The sequence below is a fragment of the Argopecten irradians genome, chromosome 11, assembly GCF_041381155.1.
Source record: "Argopecten irradians isolate NY chromosome 11, Ai_NY, whole genome shotgun sequence".
Classification (NCBI taxonomy): Eukaryota; Metazoa; Mollusca; class Bivalvia; order Pectinida; family Pectinidae; genus Argopecten; species Argopecten irradians.
In genome coordinates, this window is record NC_091144.1 from 17,741,829 (window position 1) to 17,766,441 (window position 24,613).

At 35.4% G+C, this 24,613-nt stretch overlaps 1 protein-coding gene across 3 annotated transcripts; it reads right to left on the reverse strand.

Annotated features, from left to right (window-relative positions):
* Positions 1-2,230: 2,230 nt before the first annotated feature.
* On the reverse strand, positions 2,231-24,496 carry LOC138334879 (protein regulator of cytokinesis 1-like). 3 transcript variants are annotated; one of them, XM_069283705.1, is made up of 14 exons: positions 24,390-24,496; positions 23,505-23,763; positions 22,884-23,117; positions 22,056-22,226; positions 21,431-21,580; positions 20,988-21,138; positions 20,450-20,586; positions 20,065-20,160; positions 12,424-12,570; positions 11,868-11,984; positions 10,982-11,026; positions 8,041-8,160; positions 6,701-6,832; positions 2,231-6,171 (listed from the first exon to the last, which is right to left on the reverse strand). In XM_069283705.1, the coding sequence occupies exons 1-14, from the start codon at positions 24,398-24,400 to the stop codon at positions 6,103-6,105; spliced, it is 1,839 nt and encodes a 612-aa protein (XP_069139806.1). In that variant the 5' UTR covers positions 24,401-24,496; the 3' UTR covers positions 2,231-6,102. The 3 variants fall into 3 exon arrangements, with proteins under 3 accessions (XP_069139806.1, XP_069139804.1, XP_069139805.1); XM_069283703.1 differs by having other exon boundaries at positions 6,623-6,832; XM_069283704.1 differs by lacking the exon at positions 10,982-11,026 and having other exon boundaries at positions 6,623-6,832.
* Positions 24,497-24,613: the final 117 nt, after the last annotated feature.

Consider the following 24,613-nt stretch of genomic DNA (forward strand, 5'->3'; position numbering starts at 1 on the left):
TGGGCTGCTGTCTCAGACATTCTACCACTAGTCCTCCACCTCTTGGCTGCTGTGTCAGACATTCTACCACTAGTCCTCCACCTCTTGGCTGCTGTGTCAGACATTCTACCACTAGTCCTCCACCTCTGGGCTGCTGTGTTCAGAACATTCTACCACTAGTCTGCTGTATCAGCACTAGTTCCTCCACTCTTGGTCTGCTGTATCAGACATTCTACCACTAGTCCTCCACCTCTAGGCTGCTGTGTCAGACATATCCTACCACTAGTCCTCTAACTCTTGAACTGCTGTAGTCAGACATTCTACCACTAGTCCTCCACCTCTGGGCTGCTGTATCAGACATTCTACCACTAGTCCTCCACCTCTAGGCTGCTGTGTCAGACATTCTACCACTAGTCTCTCCTCTCTGGGCTGCTGTGGTCAGACGTTCTCTACCACTAGTCCTCCACCTCTTGGCTGCTGTGTCAGACAATTCTACCACTAGTCCTCCACCTCTGGGCTGCTGTGTCAGACATTCTACCACTAGTCCTCCTACCTCTTGGCTGCTGTGTCAGACATTTCTACCACTAGTCCTCCACCTCTGGGCTGCTGTGTCAGACATTCTACCACTAGACCTCCACCTCCTTGTCTGCTGTGTCAGACATTCTACCACTAGTCCTCCACCTCTGGGCTGCTGTGTCAGACATTCTACCACTAGTCCTCCACCTCTGGGCTGCTGTGTCAGACATTCTACCACTAGTCCTCTACCTCTGGGCAACTGTCTGTGTCAGACATTCTACCACTAGTCCTCCACCTCTAGGCTGCTGTGTCAGACATTCTACCACTAGTCCTCCACCTCTGGGCTGCTGTGTCAGACATTCTACCACTAGTCCTCCACCTCTGGGCTGCTGTGTCAGACATTCTACCACTAGTCCTCTACCTCTGGGCTGCTGTATCAGACATTCTACCACTAGTCCTCTACCTCTGGGCTGCTGTATCAGACATTCTACCACTAGTCCTCTACCTCTGGGCTGCTGTGTCAGACATTCTACCACTAGTCCTCTACCTCTGGGCTGCTGTATCAGACATTCTACCACTAGTCCTCCACCCCTGGGCTGTTGTATCAGACATTCTACCACTAGTCCTCTCCACCTCTGGGCTGCTGTGTCAGACATTCTACCACTAGTCCTCCACCTCTAGGCTGCTGTGTCAGACATTCCTACCACTAGTCCTCCACCTCTGGGCTGCTGTGTCAGACATTCTACCACTAGTCCTCCACCTCTTGGCTGCTGTGTCAGACATTCTACCACTAGTCCTCCACCTCTGGGCTGCTGTGTCAGACATTCTACCACTAGTCCTCCACCTCTGGGCTGCTGTGTCAGACATTCTACCACTAGTCCTCCACCTCTGGGCTGCTGTGTCAGACATTCTACCACTAGTCCTCCACCTCTGGGCTGCTGTGTCAGACATTCTACCACTAGTCCTCCACCTCTAGGCTGCTGTGTCAGACATTCTACCACTAGTCCTCCACCTCTGGGCTGCTTGTATCAGATTCTATTCTACCACTAGTCCTCTACACTCTCAAAGCGGGCTGCTGTATCAGACATTCTACCACTAGTCCTACTACCTCTGGGCTGCTGTGTCAGACATTCTACCACTAGTCCTCTAACTCTGGGCTGCTGTATCAGACATTCTACCACTAGACCTCCACCTCTAGGCTGCTGTGTCAGACATTCTACCACTAGTCCTCCACCTCTAGGCTGCTGTGTCAGACATTCTACCACTAGTCCTCCACCTCTAGGCTGCTGTGTCAGACATTCTACCACTAGTCCTCCATCTCTGGGCTGCTGTATCAGACATTCTACCACTAGTCCTCCACCTCTGGGCTGCTGTGTCAGACATTCTACCACTAGTCCTCCACCTCTGGGCTGCTGTATCAGACATTCTACCACTAGTCCTCCACCTCTGGGCTGCTGTATCAGACATTCTACCACTAGTCCTCTACCTCTGGGCTGCTGTATCAGACATTCTACCACTAGTCCTCTACCTCTGGGCTGCTGTATCAGACATTCTACCACTAGTCCTCCACCTCTGGGCTGCTGTATCAGACATTCTACCACTAGTCCTTAGACAGTTGTTAGACATTCTACTACTACCAAGTCCCATTTCCTTTTACACTGATATTACTTATGATATCGATGGATACTGCTCACTGAGCCAAGTTCAAGATAAATCATTAACAGAACACTTCTGATTGATTCATATGTTTATTGTACAATGTTTAAGTTTCCTTTTCTGCTAAAAAAATAAAACATTACATCAAGAGATTTTACAGTCTTAAATCATAGATTAAAATATGATGGCAGCTCAACAGCACAATTTTTGAGTGATTCTAGACTTTCTATATCCCCCGCACCTCCTGCCTAGAGTGATAGAAAGAAGGGAAGTTAGAATCAAAAAGACACACATACATGTACACTTGCTCACCACACTCCCTAAAGGGGAGGCAGGAGGTGGAGGGATATCCTACAAAATCACGGTCCAAATGGCAAATCCCCAAGTAAAGGTCTTAACTTTAAAGTTTTGATACCGCAGGGGTAGACTTTTATAAGACAGACAATATTATTTACTTTATACTGATAAGTCAGATGACAAATAAAAATAAAAAGGTTTAGATTTAAATCATTTCAAATATAACGATTGCTTACTGTGGAAAAATGAGTTTGTCTATTGAAATGTTATAAAAGTTCCAAATATACATGTAGTTTCAAAATTTTTGTCAATAGATTTCATTGTGGAAAAAGTAAATGTTAATTAATCTTGAAATAAACTTCTTTTGTTATATTGGGCAAAAGTTAATACACATATAACCAAATTCAAACAGAAAATTACCAAACCTACAAGCAACCTAATGCATGTTTGAAATAAGTCATCCAACTTTTAGCTTTTATGTTTTTACTGCAACATGCTTTACAACTCCCAAATTCTACTGAAGGTAGCTTCAAAATATGCAAGAAGTTAAAAAGAAAGCTAGGCTTTTACAGATATGTCAGCACAGAATAATAAACATGTAATATATCGGTATATGTCAATAAAGCAGGTATATATTGCCAATGAATTACATGATACTGGCTATGATTTTATCTACTACATTGTACTAGCTATTATTTGATGTGCTTTACACTAAATACATGAAGCTAATTAGATGATTTTCATGTTTGACAGTTTGTTTGATAATATTGTGGTACAGAAGTGTATATGAACATCTAAACTGATATTTAATTCTAATACTGGCACCAATACAAAAACATACAACTTACAAAAGTAACTTTTACCATCAAACATACACCTTTTTTTTCAAATGTCAATACGACATGGTTTGAAGTTTCATGGTCATTTTTTTATCAGAGCATTCTTTAAATTGTATATGTACTATGCATTTACAACCTCCCTTCCTTATAGTAATCATGATCATTTGACAATTTAAAGCTCACACTCGTATATATAGAATCTTCTACATGTATAGTACATGTACATATCATTACACACTTACAGAATGCATACTTTCTCAATTCAACACAAATATTTTACATCCAATATTGAAATTTTCGTCGTTATCCTAAAACAGGTCTATCATTTCACAATAGTTACACATCCTAGTCTTGTAACAACTTAAACAGTGTCAAATGTTTTCTCAATTACTGGTAACAATTTCACATATAGTGGCTCTAACATGACTGATTATATGGCATTTATTAAACTTGTTCAATAACATTATAGATCATAAAGTTCTTGTGACATTACAAAATTATTACTTCACATTGGAAGGATACAACAGAACAAGTTACTTGTGGGATATATCCTCTAACTAGACTGCCATTCAAAATTGAACTTAACAGTAGTTTAAAAAATATTGTGGCTACAATAAAATGACAATCCATTCTCCATAGTAATCTTTTGTAATAAAAGTCAACACTTTATATGCATACATTTATTGTCTCCTGTTCATTTATAATCAAACTTACAAGAAAATCTTCACGTAGATAAAACAGAAGATAGGTACCATATATCTACAACATCCTAAATTTAATCTTCTGCATGCAAATCTCCAAAACATCAATCTAAATCCCAAATCAAAGTTTGAAATCTAAAGGCAAACAATGAAACCCTGGTTTAATTCCATGTACTGTATTAGATAGAACTGGTTCAATAAAGCAAGGGTTGACTAGGTAGACAACAAAGATAAAAAAAAAAGATGTTTTTGTTGGAACTAATTCACGTACAATGTGATACCTGATAAAAGTTTGTGCGGGACTATTGTTTCTGTTGGTGATGGAATGAAATCAAACGATGATATCCCGCTATAATGTCATTTCAGCGGGAAAATTACAAAGAGTTATGTTCTATCACCACTGGAGATACCAATCCTGCACAAATGCAGTCAGTTATAATGTGGTACATGAATAAGTCCCATTAAAACTGCTCACTACAAGTGTTTTCTTTGCACATACGAAGAAACATACAGACTTATATACATACATACAAGCAATTTATTTACCTACTTAAACATACAGTATTTACATATATACATAGTGAAATATGATCAGGATCATAAAAATAAGTGAGCGTAATGCCCATAGTAAGTCAAAATAATTGGAAAAAGACTGACAGTAAAGCTATTCACAGCATTCAAATAAATAAAACAGTTAAATAAAACAGAATTTTTAAATTCCTTTATCACAATATTGAAATGTTTGAAATGTCTGTTCTCAGGGAATTACCATGGGTCTGAGAGATTCCTATTTAGTCTATTACCGCTAACAAATATAGCTTATAGAGATTCCATGGAAATCTATATATTATTGTCAATGACAAAAGGCAAAATAAAAGAAGAAAAAAAAACAGAAAAATAGAAATATTTGTAAGACATAAATGTATATGCCTCCATATGAAACTAGCTCCGGCAAATTTCAAGAAACTTACATTTGAATTTGAACAAATTTGCAACAGGTTGTCATACATTTTTGCTATTTAGTGTTTGCATGTTACCAAGTTATCTGCCCCAGAGGATAGGCAGTGATTGTGTGAAAAAAAATCACTGAAAACACAAAAACATGACATAACACTTGATATCTACCCACATGAGAAAATAACTCGCCTATTTGTCAATACAGAAAAATGAAGGTAATAGGACATAGACAACACTCTATCACGCCTCCTCTTTTTATAGCAGGGTCCTGCATGAAAATATTCTGTGGTTTTTTTCCCCTTCATTTTTGGTTCAGATCTATATACCAGATAAGAAACACTGCAATAATACTTTAAGGTTGTGGATTTTCATTTAAAGGAATGGATTTTACTGTATTGATGGTATATGAAATTATGTTTTTGTGTAAATATTGTAGTTGAAAATATAGACATGGTATATAACATGATACAGTGCAGATACAGCTATGAAAAAAAAAATACAAAGTACATGTTTTATTTCTATGATTTATAATATACATGAAATCAAAAATGAGTGTCTAGTTTTGCATGCTCAGTTGCTACAAAACCACTGACACTTACAAGCATAGCTATAGCTGATAGATATTCTGTTTTATACATACTGATAGTCTTACCACTATATAACAGAAAACCTCCCACAGTTATAAGCAATATCTAACATCAAAATATTCCAGTCATTATCAATATCCCTTGTCTAAAATGCTGTGCTATAATTAATAATAGCAGATTTATCTACACATAAAGAGAGAAATGGTAAAAGTTTGTAAATAAAAGTTATATCCAAGGCAGCAGTGATGAAGGACAATCTACAGACTGATTTAACACAATCCTCTGATCATTAGAAACCGGTCAACACATTAGATTTGAAAAAGAGTCCAGCTAATGAAATAAAAAGCAGGTAAGAAATCCTGGTCAGATTTACTGCTCTTATCCTATATGTAATATACATCAGTTCTTTATATCACACAGCTGATCTAACAGTCTTTGTTCTTGCAGACATCATCAACAGGAGCCGTAAGTTTATCTTCAGTCCTCCAAATGACGGGGAAGGAATTATCTACTGTCTCCGTGTGTAACCATGACAACACCACTCCTTAACAGACAGCTTCGTTTTATTCACTAACATATTTTCTTCCCTGGACTCGGTAAAATACTACTTCGACAATATGGCCGTGAACGTATTTCTCTCTGAAATATAAAATGAAACATATCACAAATGTTAATTGTTATTATAATGTTATATAATTAGCATAAAATCTGTACCACATTTTGATGCACATAATGATTGAACAATTTAAAATACATAAAACATTAACTACAACTGCTTTACCTATGTAAGCCATATGATGCTATGAAGCATTTACATTAAGTATTAAATCACTAACTTTGACTGATAATTAGTATTGAAGTGAGAATGTGCAGAATGACAAGGAAAGGATAGAAATTGTAGGAACAGATCTTCATATACATATGTCTGTGATTTCTGCTGGCTGAATTTGATTTCAGAATGAAGAGAATTAGACAGACCACCACCAGTATGTAAACACATGTAATGTTTCCTGTAAATGTTGTGTTCTCCAAGTGATGAGACAGGCTTCAGATATTAGTAAACAGCTGACAGATAATAAATGGTACAAACTTCAAACTCCTGGTAGTCCCCGGTAGACGCAGTGGATAGCTCTCCAGTGTTAACGTGCGGCTGGAAACAGCTGCTTACCGTCGTGTGACTGAACATGGTGTCGTTAGGAATCACATGGATGTCAGGGATATTCTTTTCTGCCAGTACTTTACGGGCGATGCGATTGGATCGTCGACGAGCTGATTTTCCTGCCTTACTTGCGGCAGGCGTCTGGAATAAGTAATGAACATACAAACCATTTCCAAAATCTTACAGGATGACACTAAAGCTCTACATCAAATACAATACGAGTCAGGGGCGTAGCCAGGTTTAAAACAATGTAGATGTATGGCATATGTTATCTCCTGCCTAATACATGCACCCCCTCTCAAAGACTCCCACACCATTACCATAGGTACCTCCCAAAACATGTTATAAATAGGAATTGTCTCTGTAGAAATTTCCTTGTATGCTAAGATCAAAATCACTTCATTTGTTTTGAAAATATACTTAATATTAAATCAGATCTTTCCATATGAAGACACTATAAGTTTTTGGTGCAAGGTTGTATACATAATGGTGGTAATTATTTGTATTCTACCTGGGCAGTATAACTCCATATTAACTAAATCAAAGGTTACATTAGATGAGTTTTTCTATGAAAAATGTCAATAGGATTATTTAAGGTGCATGCCACTAACAAGAAAATGAATGGACATAGAACACTTCCCATGAGAACTTAACATTTGGACAGTGGAGTTTAAAAGTGCAATATCAATGCTAACGTCAAAAAACTAATATTAAGTTTATGTTTCCAAAAAAAGCAAAACCCAAGTCAATGTCATTATTCTATATATTGACTTCCATGTGACCATACATAGATATGTGGAAAATTTGGAAAACAAACAATTTCCATACATTTGGATTTCTAACAATAGAATGTCACCACAGTAATGCTAACATCAATTAATGTTGTGAGGAGTATAAATACTCATGGGAGAGTTTTTTGAGAATAGTATAGCTTCGGATACAAGTAAAGAGAAAATGTATAAACATAATCAGTATTGATAATTATAAAATGAACATGAAAATGATGTGGATACACGAGAGTACCAGAGTCTATGGTAGCTTCGCGCCTGTGAGTACACTACTGTCAGGCATTTGTACCAAAAATAAGACATTCTTTCACCACAAATCACATAATATAAATAACTGGATATCACACATCACTAATACCCTACGTCTACCACTGTGCTAGCTATAGGAAAAGCTATAGAAACAGAAATGATTCCTCTTCTATATACAATTTGGAATGAATGTGATACAAAAGAGAACTCATCAGTTTGCTTGTGGTGGTTGATTGTTTACGGAACAAAAGAGAACTTGACAGTTTACTTATTTGTGGTGGTAGAATGTTTGTAAAAGAAAAGAGAACTCACCAGTTTACTTGTAGAGGCGGGAGGTTTGCGATACGGGGAGGCGAAGACACTCGAGTGTTGTATACGACTACAGGATGATATTCTGCTACAGGATCCAGGAGTACGGGTCGTATCATTTCCCTGAAGATGATAAAACATTTTTACCTATCAGAATGGAATATACTGCTTTAATATGCAGAATACATATATCGTTAATAACAAACAGATATGGATTTATTTGCTTTCCTTGTACATGTGCTTCCATGGGAGCTTAATAAGGCAGGCGCTTATATAAATGTGATCAATGGGACTAATTGTTGTACCACGTGATATTTGATAACTTTTGTGCAGGACTATTGTTCTATTTGTGATAGAATGACATCAAAGACGATATCCCGCGATATTGTCATTTCCACAAGGAAATTACTAGGAGTTACATTCCACCACCAACAAGCCCCGCACAAACATTATCGGGTATCACATGGTACGTGAATAAGTCCCATTGTTGCAAATCAATTTAATTTTAACAGCCAAAATGCTTTTCATTTTTACATAAACATATTCTTCCAAGCCTACACTAGAACGTAGTCTATTTTATATGTTGCCATCTTTGACTTTTCTATAAAATAGGCGTTCCAAGCATCCTTTAACAAAAAGCTTCTTTTGCTTCCATGTAAATGTTTAATCAATATATTTCATTTAAATTTCATTTAAGGTAATGAGAATGCACCTCAATCAAGAGTTTTTCGATTTTAATCCATGCAGCAAATTATCATTTTCAAATGATATATAGCTTAAGTGATTTTAAAAACATAATGATAAGAGCAAAATAGGAAATCATTCAATTGAAGGAAACATTGTATATGGAGATTTCAGAAAAATGGGCGTGACGTCCACAGAAAGTTTACATCCGGGTCCCTCAAAGGGACAAACACAACAGAATACACATTCATACTTGCAAATTCCCGATTTTAAATTGTTATCAGGTTACAGACATTTTAAACAAATTGTTTTATTGACTAACAATATATTTATGTAGATCAAAGGACTGTTATCATGGAGAAGTGAGTATGTCACACACTTGGTTGTTTGAGGAAGTCCGAAGGCATGCGCTTTTTGGTGTTTTGTGCCACTGACTACGTGACGTAGGGGCTGACGACTGATTTTCATTTGATATCCGCGCGCGGCAGACCATTTGATGTGATTTGCTTGCTGGTGCGATGATTAACCGTCTTACTATTTCTGAAGCCGGTGCTGTAACTTTCATGAGCTGTCGATATTTTCAACGAAAATTTAAGTAACATATCCCCGAAACCATCCCGTCTTTAAAGCAAGTTATCAACGTCGTGTGAAAATTTAATAAACGTTGTACATGTTGATTTCCATTGACTCTGTAAGAACAAGTAGTTTGTTGAAGGAAACGAGTTGTTATTATATAGTTCGCCGGGTTTCATAAGGCAGATTATCGATAGTGGTGTTTCAGTAATGTAAAGGGTCAAGACACGAAATCCTTGTCCTCTTATAAATCCTTGAATGTGTCAGAGATAATAGTGTTGAAGCCCATGCTTGCGACCGCGCGGGTGGTGCGGCGGTCGTTCACATGTACCCTCATTTGTGTTTCTTTCAAAGTGTTAGAAATCCTTATGTTGTGAAAAAATTTGATGAATGGCTAATCTTGATTTTAAATTGTGTAATGCTTTCTGTGATACTGCATGAAAAAGCTAGTCACACCAACACTATTATATTGCCAGTAACGTAATGTGAACCTCCTTGCCAGTGACCATCACTGTGCCGATCGTTGCTATGGTGGTTCGCTGGCAGATCACTCAGGCCAGACAGACCTAAAGTTAGGAATTTTTAAGATTATAAACTACGTAAATTACCAACACATAATCCTTCATAAGTACCAGTGTTAAAGATATATGTTTCGTTCTTTACCATTTATGATCTTGTTTTAAAGAATGCTATATAAACCACTGCTTTGGGCTTGTGTTACACTTATATGCAGATCTCAATATGAACGCAATGTTACTAGTGTTTACGGTAAAAGTAATGGCTGCGCGATCAGGCGATATCTCGAAAAATAAAAAAGTGAAATCGTGTTCAGTTTTTAATGCTGTAAAAGTTTTATTTTTTTTAAATTCAGTCGCTTTATTCCATGGCTAGTGTTAAGTGAAGTCGTCAAATTCGAGTGATATTAACTTTTTTAAATAATTCGAATACATGTTAGATAGACTACATTTAGATTTATGTAATACAGATCGTAATAATGTTTCTAGACAAATGCCGACCACGGACACATTGCCGCACGGCTTCGAAAATCCTAAAATACTAAGAAACATTTTTGTTTTAAAAATATGATAAAAAGTAACTATAGACTGATTCATTTGTATGTCATAAACTAAATTCCAATATTTCTGACGAAAAAGTTATCCAGAAATACGTAATTTTTGTGACTCTGAAAAAGGACAAAATTCGAGATCTCGGCAGTACTGTACGTAATGGCTGCCGCCCGTGCGCTTGGGGCCCGGGTGATCTACGAAAGCAAACTTGGTCATAATCACACATCGTAAAGGTGTTTTACCAAGTAAGAGACTAATGAAAACAGTAATCGCTGTCATTTAAAATTTCAGTACGATATTTAGCTGGAACTTGGAATTTAATTTGTAATTTCAAGCTCATATTTGCAATATTCTGTCAATGTTTATACATATGCCTAATTAGCCGCCGTGTTTTTTCTCGTGTCCGGTCGAAAATAGAGTATAAACATCGTAAAAATATATGAAGTACCATATGTTTTTATATCTATATATAGTAATTGTTACATATCTTTATTTATTAAGGAAATTTTATCATTAACAGAGGAATTCTGACTAATAATGTTGTTTGAGCTGGTTACAGTGATAAATTGAACCATAGAGTGTGATTGGGTTACAGAGAAAAGGCTGGCGGAATATGTTACCTTTGAAATTAGGGACATTTGAACAGATACTCCACCATTATTGAGCTGTGACACAAGACAAAACACAACACATCATCACACGCTCAAATCTACACTTATAACTTATCATTAGGCAGTCTACATCATCAGGGCTACTCCAGTAAAATGTTCCCTGCCCTTCAGGTAGGGTTGACTGAATGAAATACACTACTGTCCACTCCCATAAGTGAAAAAAACCACACAACTTTGAGGTTATTTTCTAAATTTTCCTCCGATCTCACTTGCATTTTTGGCCTTGTGGAATAATTCCTCAATAAATAAGATTACATGCTATCTCCCTGACCAAAATACAACATCAATATCATGATGGTATTAGCACCGAGGTGTGAGAGGACTTGTTTGAACATAATCAGTGTACTTATGTGACAGTGGAGTGTGGTGTTTTGTGTCTGCAGGTAAACTTTAGCACTTAGTTTTTCTCATCCCAATGGGTCAATTAAATATATATACTGCAGTTACCCAAAAACACATATATATGCAAGACAAAGCCAGTGAAGATCTGTCCTAAACAACCTTTAGCCCTTAGCCCTTAGCTGGTGATTGGATGTCGAGATAAATGCCATATCTAGTAGTAGTACCAAGCTCCAGGATACATGACATTGAGAGATAATAAACCTATCTTGTGATGTGGGATAGGTGTTCTTCTGGAGTAGCCCTTATGGCTGTGGTTTTAGCAGTGCACTCATATCAAAAATTAATTGATCATTTTTCAATGTACTATAAATAGAATAATGATTTAAATCAGAATAAAATTTGCATTGAAACTGCTGATTGAGATTAATCTGTGTTTATTATTCAGAGTTGTTACTAAAGCGAGTACTGGAACCTAAACAGCATCGTCACTGACCTTTCTCATCTTGGATGGGGTTTTACTCGGTGTACCAAGGAATCGTCGTTTGGCAGGAGTATTGGGTTTACTGCCATAGAATATTTCTTCTTCCATTAATTTAGCTTTGGCTTTATTCTGAGGAAATATAACAGTTTCATAGTTTTAACATTTAACTCACTCACTTCAAAGAAATTGATTAAGTAGTATTTGCAAGCAAAGACATAAACTTATTCAGACTATTGAAAATAACATAGGATGTCATGATCACATAAAAAAACTTAATATATATGTATTTGTAAATTGTAATTGTTACTTGGTAAGTTTTCCATCTTTAGATTCATTTAGATTTAAAACTTGATTCTTTGAGTTCCTCTATAAAATAATGTGCACAGCTATTTCACCCTTATCTGTTAACAAAAGTAGCCAAATCAATGATCTACAATCTAAGAAACACATTCTCTGTTTTTTGGGACACAAATTTTGACTAATGACTGACAAGAATTTTCCTACCCTCAATTATGTCAAGCATACCCAATATTATTGAAAAAAAACGGAAACAGTACAAATTCCCTACCCTATCTTCCTTTTCTTTTATCTTTTCCTTCTGGTATCTGGTCCAGCGACTTTCAATGTAGTCCATGAAGCGTTCACCCTCCACCAGGAACTGTTGTCCGTTGGCTTTCTCCCATTCTGCTATGTTGTCCTTTACTTCCTCCTCCACCTGTACAACAGTAAGTATACCATCAAATACATCCTCAACCTGTACAACAGTAAGTATACCATCAAATACATCCTCAACCTGTACAACAGTAAGTATACTATCAAATACATCCTCAACCTGTACAACAGTAAGTATACCATCAAATACATCCTCAACCTGTACAACAGTAAGTATACCATCAAATACATCCTCAACCTGTACAACAGTAAGTATACTATCAAATACATCCTCAACCTGTACAACAGTAAGTATACCATCAAATACATCCTCAACCTGTACAACAGTAAGTATACTATCAAATACATCCTCAACCTGTACAACAGTAAGTATACTATCAAATACATCCTCAACCTGTACAACATCAAATACATCCTAAGTATACCATCAAATACATCCTCAACCTGTACAACAGTAAGTATACTATCAAATACATCCTCAACCTGTACAACAGTAAGTATACTATCAAATACATCCTCAACCTGTACAACAGTAAGTATACCATCAAATACATCCTCAACCTGTACAACAGTAAGTATACCATCAAATACATCCTCAACCTGTACAACAGTAAGTATACCATCAAATACATCCTCAACCTGTACAACAGTAAGTATACCATCAAATACATCCTCAACCTGTACCAGTAAGTATACCATCAAATACATCCTCAACCTGTACAACAGTAAGTATACCATCAAATACATCCTCAACCTGTACAACAGTAAGTATACCTTCAAATACATCCTCAACCTGTACAACAGTAAGTAATATCAAATACATCCTCAACCTGTACAACAGTAAGTATATACCATCAAATACATCCTCAACCTGTACAACAGTAAGTATACCATCAAATACATCCTCAACCTGTACAACAGTAAGTATACCATCAAATACATCCTCAACCTGTACAAACAGTAAGTATACCATCAAATACATCCTCAACCTGTACAACAGTAAGTATACCATCAAATACATCCTCAACCTGTACAACAGTAAGTTATACCATCAAATACATCCTCAACCTGTACAACAGTAAGTATACCATCAAATACATCCTCAACCTGTACAACAGTAAGTATACCATCAAATACATCCTCAACCTGTACAACAGTAAGTATACATCAAATACATCCTCAACCTGTACAACAGTAAGTATACCATCAAATACATCCTCAAACCTGTACAACAGTAAGTATACCATCAAATACATCCTCAACCTGTACAACAGTAAGTATAACCATCAAATACATCCTCAACCTGTACAACAGTAAGTATACTATCAAATACATCCTCAACCTGTACAACAGTAAGTATACCATCAAATACATCCTCAACCTGTACAACAGTAAAGTATACCATCAAATACATCCTCAACCTGTACAACAGTAAGTATACTATCAAATACATCCTCAACCTGTACAACAGTAAGTATACCATCAAATACATCCTCAACCTGTACAACAGTAAGTATAGTTACTACCATCAAATACATCCTCAACCTGTACAACAGTAGTATCCCATCAAATACATCCTCAACCTGTACAACAGTAAGTATACCATCAAATACATCCTCAACCTGTACAACAGTAAGTATACCATCAAATACATCCTCAACCTGTACAACAGTAAGTCAACATACATCCTTCAATCCTCTACGATGTACAACAGTAGTATACCATCAAATACATCCTCAACCTGTACAACAGTAAGTATACCATCAAAAACATCCTCAACCTGTACAACAGTAAGTATAACCATCAAATACATCCTCAACCTGTACAACAGTAAGTATACCATCAAATACATCCTCAACCTGTACAACAGTAAGTATACAATCATCAAATACATCCTTACCTGTACAACAGTAAGTATACCATCAAATACATCCTCAAAATACAACAGTAAGTATACCAATCAAATACATCCTCAACCTGTACAACAGTACTAGTATACTATCTGTAATACATCCTCAACCTGTACAACAGTAAGTATAGCCTACAAATACATTCCTCAACCTTGTACAACAGTAAGTATAACCATCAAATACATCCTCAACCTGTACAACAGTAAGTATACCATCAAATACATCCTCAACCTGTACAACAGTAAGTATACTATCAAATACATCCTCAACCTGTACAACAGTAAGTATAACTATCAAATACATCCTCAACCTGTACAACAGTAAGTATACCATCAAATACATCCTCAACCTGTACAACAGTAAGTATACATCAAATACATCCTCAACCTGTACAACAGTAAGTATACCATCAAATACATCCTCAACCTGTACAACAGTAAGTATACCTATCAAATACATCCTCAACCTGTACAACAGTAAGTATAACCATCAAATACATCCTCAACCTGTACAACAGTAAGTATACCATCAAATACATCCTCAACCTGTACAACAGTAAGTATACTATCAAATACATCCTCAACCTGTACAACAGTAAGTATACCATCAAATACATCCTCAACCCTGTACAACAGTAAGTATACCATCAAATACATCCTCAACCTGTACAACAGTAAGTATACCATCAAATACATCCTCAACTATACAACAGTCAAACTATCATATCCTCAACCTGTACAACAGTAAGTATACTATCAAATACATCCTCAACCTGTACAACAGTAAGTATACCATCAAATACATCCTCAACCTGTACAACAGTAAGTATACTATCAAATACATCCTCAACCTGTACAACAGTAAGTATACCATCAAATACATCCTCAACCTGTACACAGTAAGTATACCAACATCCTCAACCTGTACAAGTAAGTATACATCAATACATCCTCAACCTGTACCAACAGTAAGTATACTATCAAATACATCCTCAAACCTGTACAACAGTAAGTATACCATCAAATACATCCTCAACCTGTACAACAGTAAGTATACAATCAAATACATCCTCAACCTGTACAACAGTAAGTATACCATCAAATACATCCTCAACCTGTACAACAGTAAGTATACCATCAAATACATCCTCAACCTGTACAACAGTAAGTATACTATCAAAATACCTCAACCTGTACAACAGTAAAGTATACCCATCAAATACATCCTCAACCTGTACAACAGTAAGTATACCATCAAATACATCCTCAACCTGTACACAGTAAGTATACATATCAACATAAACTTCCTCAACCTGTACAACAGTAAGTATACCAATCAAATACATCCTCAACCTGTACAACAGTAAGTATACCCATCAAATACATCCTCAACCTGTACAAACAGTAAGTATACCATCAAATACATCCTCAACCTGTACAACAGTAAGTATACCATCAAATACATCCTCAACCTGTACAACAGTAAGTATATCATCAAATACATCCTCAAACCTGTACAACAGTAAGTATACCATCAAATACATCCTCAACCTGTACAACAGTAAGTATACTATCAAATACATCCTCAACCTGTACAACAGTAAGTATACCATCAAATACATCCTCAACCTGTACAACAGTAAGTATACCATCAAATACATCCTCAACCTGTACAACAGTAAGTATACCATCAAATACATCCTCAACCTGTACAACAGTAAGTATAACCTATCAAAATACATCCTCAACCTGTACAACAGTAAGTATACTATCAAATACATCCTCAACCTGTACAACAGTAAGTATACCATCAAATACATCCTCAAACTGTACAACAGTAAGTGTATATCAAAATACATCCTCAACCTGTACAACAGTAAGTATACTATCAAATACATCCTCAAACCTGTACAACAGTAATGTATACATCAAATACATCCTCACCTGTACAACAGTAAGTATACCATCAAATACATCCTCAACCTGTACAACAGTAAGTATACTATCAAATACATCCTCAACCTGTACAACAGTAAGTATACTATCAAATACATCCTCAACCTGTACAACAGTAAGTATACACCATCAAATACATCCTCAACCTGTACAACAGTAAGTATACTATCAAATACATCCTCAACCTGTACAACAGTAAGTATACCATCAAATACATCCTCAACCTGTACAACAGTAAGTATATACCATCAAATACATCCTCAACCTGTACAACAGTAAGTATACCATCAAATACATCCTCAACCTGTACAACAGTAAGTATACCATCAAATACATCCTCAACCTGTACAACAGTAAGTATACCATCAAATACATCCTCAACCTGTACAACAGTAAGTATACCATCAAATACATCCTCAACCTGTACAACAGTAAGTATACCATCAAATACATCCTCAACCTGTACAACAGTAAGTATATACCATCAAATACATCCTCAACCTGTACAACAGTAAGTATACCATCAAATACATCCTCAACCTGTACAACAGTAAGTATACCATCAAATACATCCTCAACCTGTACAACAGTAAGTATACCATCAAATACATCCTCAACCTGTACAACAGTAAGTATACCATCAAATACATCCTCAACCTGTACAACAGTAAGTATACCATCAAATACATCCTCAACCTGTACAACAGTAAGTATACCATCAAATACATCCTCAACCTGTACAACAGTAAGTATACCATCAAATACATCCTCAACCTGTACAACAGTAAGTATACCATCAAATACATCCTCAACCTGTACAACAGTAAGTATACCATCAAATACATCCTCAACCTGTACAACAGTAAGTATACCATCAAATACATCCTCAACCTGTACAACAGTAAGTATACTTATCAAATACATCCTCAACCTGTACAACAGTAAGTATACATCAAATCAAATACAACATCCTCATCCTCAAACCTGTACAACAGTAAGTATACCATCAAATACATCCTCAACCTGTACAACAGTAAGTATACTATCAAATACATCCTCAACCTGTACAACAGTAAGTATACCATCAAATACATCCTCAACCTGTACAACAGTAAGTATACCATCAAATACATCCTCAACCTGTACAACAGTAAGTATACCATCAAATACATCCTCAACCTGTACAACAGTAAGTATACCATCAAATACATCCTCAACCTGTACAACAGTAAGTATACCATCAAATACATCCTCAACCTGTACAACAGTAAGTATACCATCAAATACATCCTCAACCTGTACAACAGTAAGTATACCATCAAATACATCCTCAACCTGTACAACAGTAAGTATACCATCAAATACATCCTCAACCTGTACAACAGTAAGTATACCATCAAATACATCCTCAACCTGTACAACAGTAAGTATACCATCAAATACATCCTCAACCTGTACAACAGTAAGTATACCATCAAATACATCCTCAACCTGTACAACAGTAAGTATACCATCAAATACATCCTCAACCTGTACAACAGTAAGTATACTATCAAATACATCCTCAACCTGTACAACAGTAAGTATACCATCAAATACATCCTCAACCTGTACAACAGTAAGTATACCATCAAATACATCCTCAACCTGTACAACAGTAAGTATACCATCAAATACATCCTCAACCTGTACAACAGTAAGTATACCATCAAATACATCCTCAACCTGTACAACAGTAAGTATACCATCAAATACATCCTCAACCTGTACAACAGTAAGTATACCATCAAATACATCCTCAACCTGTACAACAGTAAGTATACCATCAAATACATCCTCAACCTGTACAACAGTAAGTATACTATCAAATACATCCTCAACCTGTACAACAGTAAGTATACCATCAAATACATCCTCAACCTGTACAACAGTAAGTAACCACCAAATACATCCTCAACCTGTACAACAGTAAGTATACTATCAAATACATCCTCAACCTGTACAACAGTAAGTATACTATCAAATACATCCTCAACCTGTACAACAGTAAGTATACCATCAAATACATCCTCAACCTGTACAACAGTAAGTATACCATCAAATACATCCTCAACCTGTACAACAGTAAGTATACCATCAAATACATCCTCAACCTGTACAACAGTAAGTAACCACCAAATACATCCTCAACCTGTACAACAGTAAGGATACTATCAAATACATCCTCAACCTGTACAACAGTAAGTATACCACCATATACATCCTTAACTGTACAATTCGAAAATTTCTGAAAAGTTATTATAAACAACAAATGATATTTAAATGTAAAGTTCTTATAAACTTCTTTATTTCAATATCAAATGATATTCCTTTAACTGTAGTGTTTCCCACAGCCCAGATTAGCATGGCGCCGCGCCGTGCCCTTTTTACCTGACGACATGCTACTATAACCTAACGCCCCGCTGCCCTTTTGTCCCCAGTACACTTTTACTAAACTACCAAAATACCAGGCAGTGGTTTAATAATTAAGTAAACAAAAGAGGTGTGACCACTCCCTGACCCCCTGACTAACACCCCAGTGGCCCTAATTAGCAGCCTTTGGCTATTTCCATATTATGTAAGCTGAAGTCAAGAAGTCGATCGGCAGCCTAGAAAACAATCAGCTGGCCTTTCAATAAGTTTTATGACTACAGCTAGTGAGCATTACTTCAAAAACAAATACTGCTTACAACTGTAAATGATTTACTCACGTTTTTAATGTTTAATAGGCCTATCTATATCTGATGGATGTCACAAGCTTTGCAATCATAATGGCCGCCATTTTGGGTGTATTGTAAAAGTAGATCCGGAGGTATGGAATTTCAGGATTTTTACTAGTATTCACGTTTTTAAAAATGAAAACGGTATTTTTTTTTTAGAATTTCCATGTGAATTTATTTTTAGAAAAGATATATTAATAATAACTTTATTAATAGCAAAGTAATTAAAATAAATCAAATTAAAAAGAAATCAACTTTTTTCTCTATCAGATTAAATTAAAATATTTTGAATACTACTCTTAACAATTATCTGTATTTTCTTTATTTCGTGCTTGTAAATTTAGACCATTATTTTAATTAAATATCCATTATTATGAAACATGTTATCTTATTCAATTCAATACAGTATTTTTAATATTTCAATAAAGATATATATTAAAATAAAGGTAATTGCATTGAAATAAAGGAATACATTTTGCATTTTTCCCATTCTTTTAATTAATATAAATGAAATTTAGATCTTTCTTGTGAATAAATTATAGTCATGATCATATGATCGACAGATTACAATTTCGAAAATCATTCTGTTCACTCAGAATAATTAAATAGATGTCCTGATATTACTTAGCAACTCAGAGAGTTTAAAGCATTTCAATGATATTAAGTTGATCCAGAGTTAAATCTTTTAAAGATTTTCCCTTGTATTGGAAGTCGTCGATATAACCTTTGTGCCCCTCTGATGGTTATTTATCGTGGTCAAATTGCCCTTTTCAAAACCCAGCACCATGCCCTTTTTTTTCCTGTGGGAAACACTAAACTGTAAGTGTGAATGACTGGTATTGAACTCCTCAAACAGTAGAGTAACACTTATTCAAGTAAGTGTGCTGAATAACCACTTCAAATCTATTTATACCTTTGGCAGTTCTTTTAGGAGTTTCTTCCTTGCCTTCTCCTCCTGGAGGAGGTTACCTCCCCTGTTGTTGAATCTGTTTGGATCACATGCTTTTCTCTGAGGAGGAGATATTTTGTTGGTGATTACAATTTTTTCTCTATCTATCAATGCTTAAAATAATGCAAAAAAATATAAGAGGTTGAGCAGACATAACAACAAACAAAAGGGGATACAGAAATTAAATGTTTGCAGTTAAATCTGTTTGAAAGAAAATTGTGCAGGTAGCAGCAACTTTATTGCGATTATTTTGCAGCAAGGTTGCAAGATATTTTTAATGTATTTAAGAAGTTTCATGATCAGTTTAATTGCACTTGGTCTGATTGATAAATAGCAACAGGTGATTTACCTCAAACTCCAACATTTGTTTGAAGAGTACCTCCCAGCGTGCCACATTTTCATACAACTGATGATGGTTGTCATAAAGTTGTCTAACTCTCGCCACTTCTTTGTCATGGATTTCCAGTAACTCTTCTGTATAATCATCTGTGTGAAAAGAGTTATCAATTTGAATTTGTTTGGTTGTAAAGTCATTTGTGGTCATACCTTAAACTATTAAGCTTTAAACTGCAACAATTCTTTTAAACTCTTTAATTCTTAGTTTACTTCATGCAAAGGTGATTTCACTTTTTTTATGGAAAAATGCAACAGAAAACTTTACATTAATCATTCATTCCCTTGATATATATATCAACACTAACAGACCAATGTAACAATAAAATTATCTTTTAAAGCAGTAAAATTATATAAACATTTGCATTCATAATTTCCATTTGTTATAGAAGCAGGGCATGAAATCTATAGTGCCTGAATATTCAATAACATATGAAAAAAATATTATTTATTGGTACTTGATACGAGTCACACCTGATAATTTATTTATTTACCTGCAATGTGGAAGTGTTTAAATGCAGCTCTCTGCTGCTGACTGAAGTAACATTTATCCCACCATTCTACCAGTTCCCGCCGTGTGCTCTCCACAAATCGCTGCATATGTTCATATTTCAGTTTCTCACAGCGAGTGATCTCTTGTTTTAGCTATCAATAAAAACCATATTATTTATGTTTAGATAACACATAGTAATCTTAAGATCAAAATATCTGTAGATATCTTTCTGCATTCACTATTTAGATTTTAAATATTTTTTTAGAGAAAAGTCAGATATAAATCATCCTTTTTGCAAGGACATTGAAATCTTTTCTCATAAAACCAACAGTCTTTCTGACAAGTTTGCCCTTTAAAATATTGAAATCAGAATGTATGTAAAATTGTAGGAATTTCCAAAGCAACTTCTCATATTCTTTCTTGTATCACTTCTGTACAACTTACAGCCTGTATCACTGCAGGCTTGACCCCTTCCTTGCCCTCCGAAAACACAGCACGGTCATCGCTGGATATGTCTAATCTGTCCCATAACACATGTATTCTCTGCCACATTTTTACTGATTCCTGTTTTAAATCTTCTACTAGTTCCTCTAGCTAAAAACGAGAAAAAAAAAACATCATTTAAAAGTATTTCCAAGTTATGCCTAGGTACAACAGGCATGTAAGAGGTTCCTTCTACTGAGTTTTTCTTATTTATTTATACAAATAAATTGGCAATTGTAGAAGATATGCATACTTATGTTACATTAAAGTAGTAATGAAATGAAAGTTTTTAAAGGTTTTTAAGATATGCAAAGCATGAAAAAAAAATTCTCAGACTTGTACTTCAAACCTTATGTTCTTGTCTCATGTTAATATGTCTAACTTACATTTTACCTCAAAGTTTAAAGTCTCAAACTTAAAAAAGGACAAGGTAAAGCATAAGACGAAACATGGGTTTTATATCAGAAATAAACCGATTCTAATGAATGTTGGGCTAATTTTTATCCCTGTGGTCTGCTTACTCATGTCTAATATCAAATTGTGCAATGCTAATTAAAGATAAACACAAGATTTTACTTTGACCTACCTCTGTTTTTAATAACCTTAATGATTTTAAGTTATCCTCAGATAACTGGAATGTGTCATCTTCCTCACAAATTACGTCTCTTTCGAAGTCTGACTCAGGTGTTCTGTCCATTTCTTGAAAAAGTTCTACAACCCCTTTCTTGATATTTACAAAGTCTGTAAAACGTTTTGCCTGGAAAAAAAGAAAAGATCATAAATCTGTCATGGAACAAGTATATTCAGTATTTGCAATTTTGCATATTACAGAGTTATCTGCCCTTGCATGTAGGTAGGTATTGATTGTGACGCCATGTGTTTGTGAGCATAATTTCTCAGAGAAAATGACACAAATTTCACTCACAAAATTATTATGTCACTATGGATACCTTCTCGAGGTTAATCTGAAATCTGAAATATGCAGAAACGGAATACATCAAGAGGGGTCAAGAAGTATTCCGTCCTTGTATATTATAGATTCACCTCCGTTGCGAGTATGTATCCACTGTAACACCATTATTTTGTGAGTGAAACTCAATTCACTTTGTTTTCAGAACTTTTCTCTGAAAACTCTGATGTTATGTTGGCAGACATATGATGTCACAATCAATAACTACTCGCAAATGTAGATTTATAACTCTGCAAAGACATAATACCTAGTTTGACCTTGATTCTTCACATGTCTTATCACAAGCTGATTATGAAACTTAAGAAGCGCCAAAGAGAATAAAACATTCTTATATCTATAGTTTTGCCTTGCTCGATACAAGTTACTTTTAGACCCAATATTCTTACATATAAGGTCTGATACTAACAAACTGTGTAACAAATAATCTTTAGTTTACTGTCAAACCTTTTCTGTTTTGAGGGAGTTGACATGTTTTTTGAGGGCCTCCAACTGCTCTGAACTAGGTGTGGTTCCTGTTGGGATATAGTAGGGAGTCAGACACATCAGATCACACAGTTTCTGGTCCTCTTCCTTTAGTGTCTGTAGCATCTCTAGTCTCTCACGCTTCTCAGTAGCTAATGTCTCACATCTCAACTTCAGGTCCTTCTCTAGCTGTAGCATTGATAGCCCTGCTTTGGCCTAAAAGTCAAAATCACATATATCAAAATGACAATCAAACTATTGTCTGTCCAACTGAAAATATTTTATATGATTATCAAGTCATCTCCATCAAGTTAACAATAATAAGGCACTTTGAGATAGGAAACAGATCAGGAAAAATATTGAAACAAATCTAAATAAACAAAAGAGCTGGAAGGGGGATACATACAAAGAATACATTTTAAGTTTGCTTATTCTTGATATGATGTACTAGCTACATGGAGCCAAGGAAGAGAGCGTACAAATTGCAATTCAAATGTTTAATATTGACACAATCTTCAATACAATGAAGTAGATTGATTACTAGGTAGTTAATGTAGATGTAAAACATTTCAAATAAAAAAATGTTTCCTTATAATAGCTTACTTTATATTCTGGCATAGACATTTCTTCTGTTAAAATATCTAACTCTCGTCTGTATTTTTCTGTTCTCTGTGCGATGGTATTCTTCAAAGTTTCTTCTTCTCGCACCATTTCATCCAAGAGGTTTCGTAGATGCAACATGACCGTTCCTGATCTTTCCTGACGCTGTGTCTCACAGATACCAATCTCACTCCATATCCTGTGCAACTTACACATGGCAACCTCCAAACTCTGGAGCAACTCCTTCTTTACATTTTCTTTACTGAAAGTTAATTGCAGATAATTCTGTATTATAATCTTAATTCAACACACAGAGAATTCGTTGTATATATCATGATTTCGTGTAAAATCTGTTCCTATGGAGTTAAAATGAAAATTCAAGCTGCACACATGTCATGACTAGCTAGTGGGGGCATGAGGAATTTTAACCTAACTACACATTTTTTTTATATTGTCGATATTATGTTTTAAAGCAAACTTTCTCTATGTAAAACAGAATAAAGTAGAAGATAAATGGTACAGTATGTTGTCAGACTTAAAATAGGACGGACTGAAATTAGGGGGGAGGGGGGGGGGTAACAAGACAACAATCTAGATATATAAATGCAGCTATAATCTGTATCTACATAAAGTATTTCATTACCGGTATATCACAAATTGCAAAAAGTAAGTATTCATTAATGCAATTACTATCATAAATGGACATAGAATTTTGAATCAACAATTAAAAATTAAATGGTGCATTTTTTTTATTTTCAAACAAGCATCATCAGATCATTTCAATACGTCCTACGAAATCAAACCATTTTAAGAAACTGTAATTCATTTCTTTCAATGTGAAATAAGTACGAATCACTTATACGAGCGATTTAAATTTCAAATACTTACTTGAACGACATCTTATTTGTTTTGTCTTTATAGATTGCACTCAAAAATATCCGACATGTTTTCCCCACGATTCAAACTTCGTACACAAATCAAGGCTTTTGATTGGCTGACCTAAATGTTAGTACGATTCTCATTGGTGGCAAAAGGGAAGTAACTCTGATGTTTTATTTACATTAAAGCTAGACTTGCAGTTGTCCCAATATATTTAAGGATTAACTTGAACA

Excerpts from the sequence above, each read along its gene's own strand:
- LOC138334879 (XM_069283703.1), bottom strand. Across the intron at positions 23,118-23,504 it reads TGTCTATGCCAGAATATAAA|GCCAAAGCAGGGCTATCAAT; the intron begins GTAAGCTATTAT and ends TTTGACTTTTAG. Across the intron at positions 11,027-11,867 it reads CCCCATCCAAGATGAGAAAG|CTCAATAATGGTGGAGTATC; the intron begins GTCAGTGACGAT and ends CTTGTGTCACAG.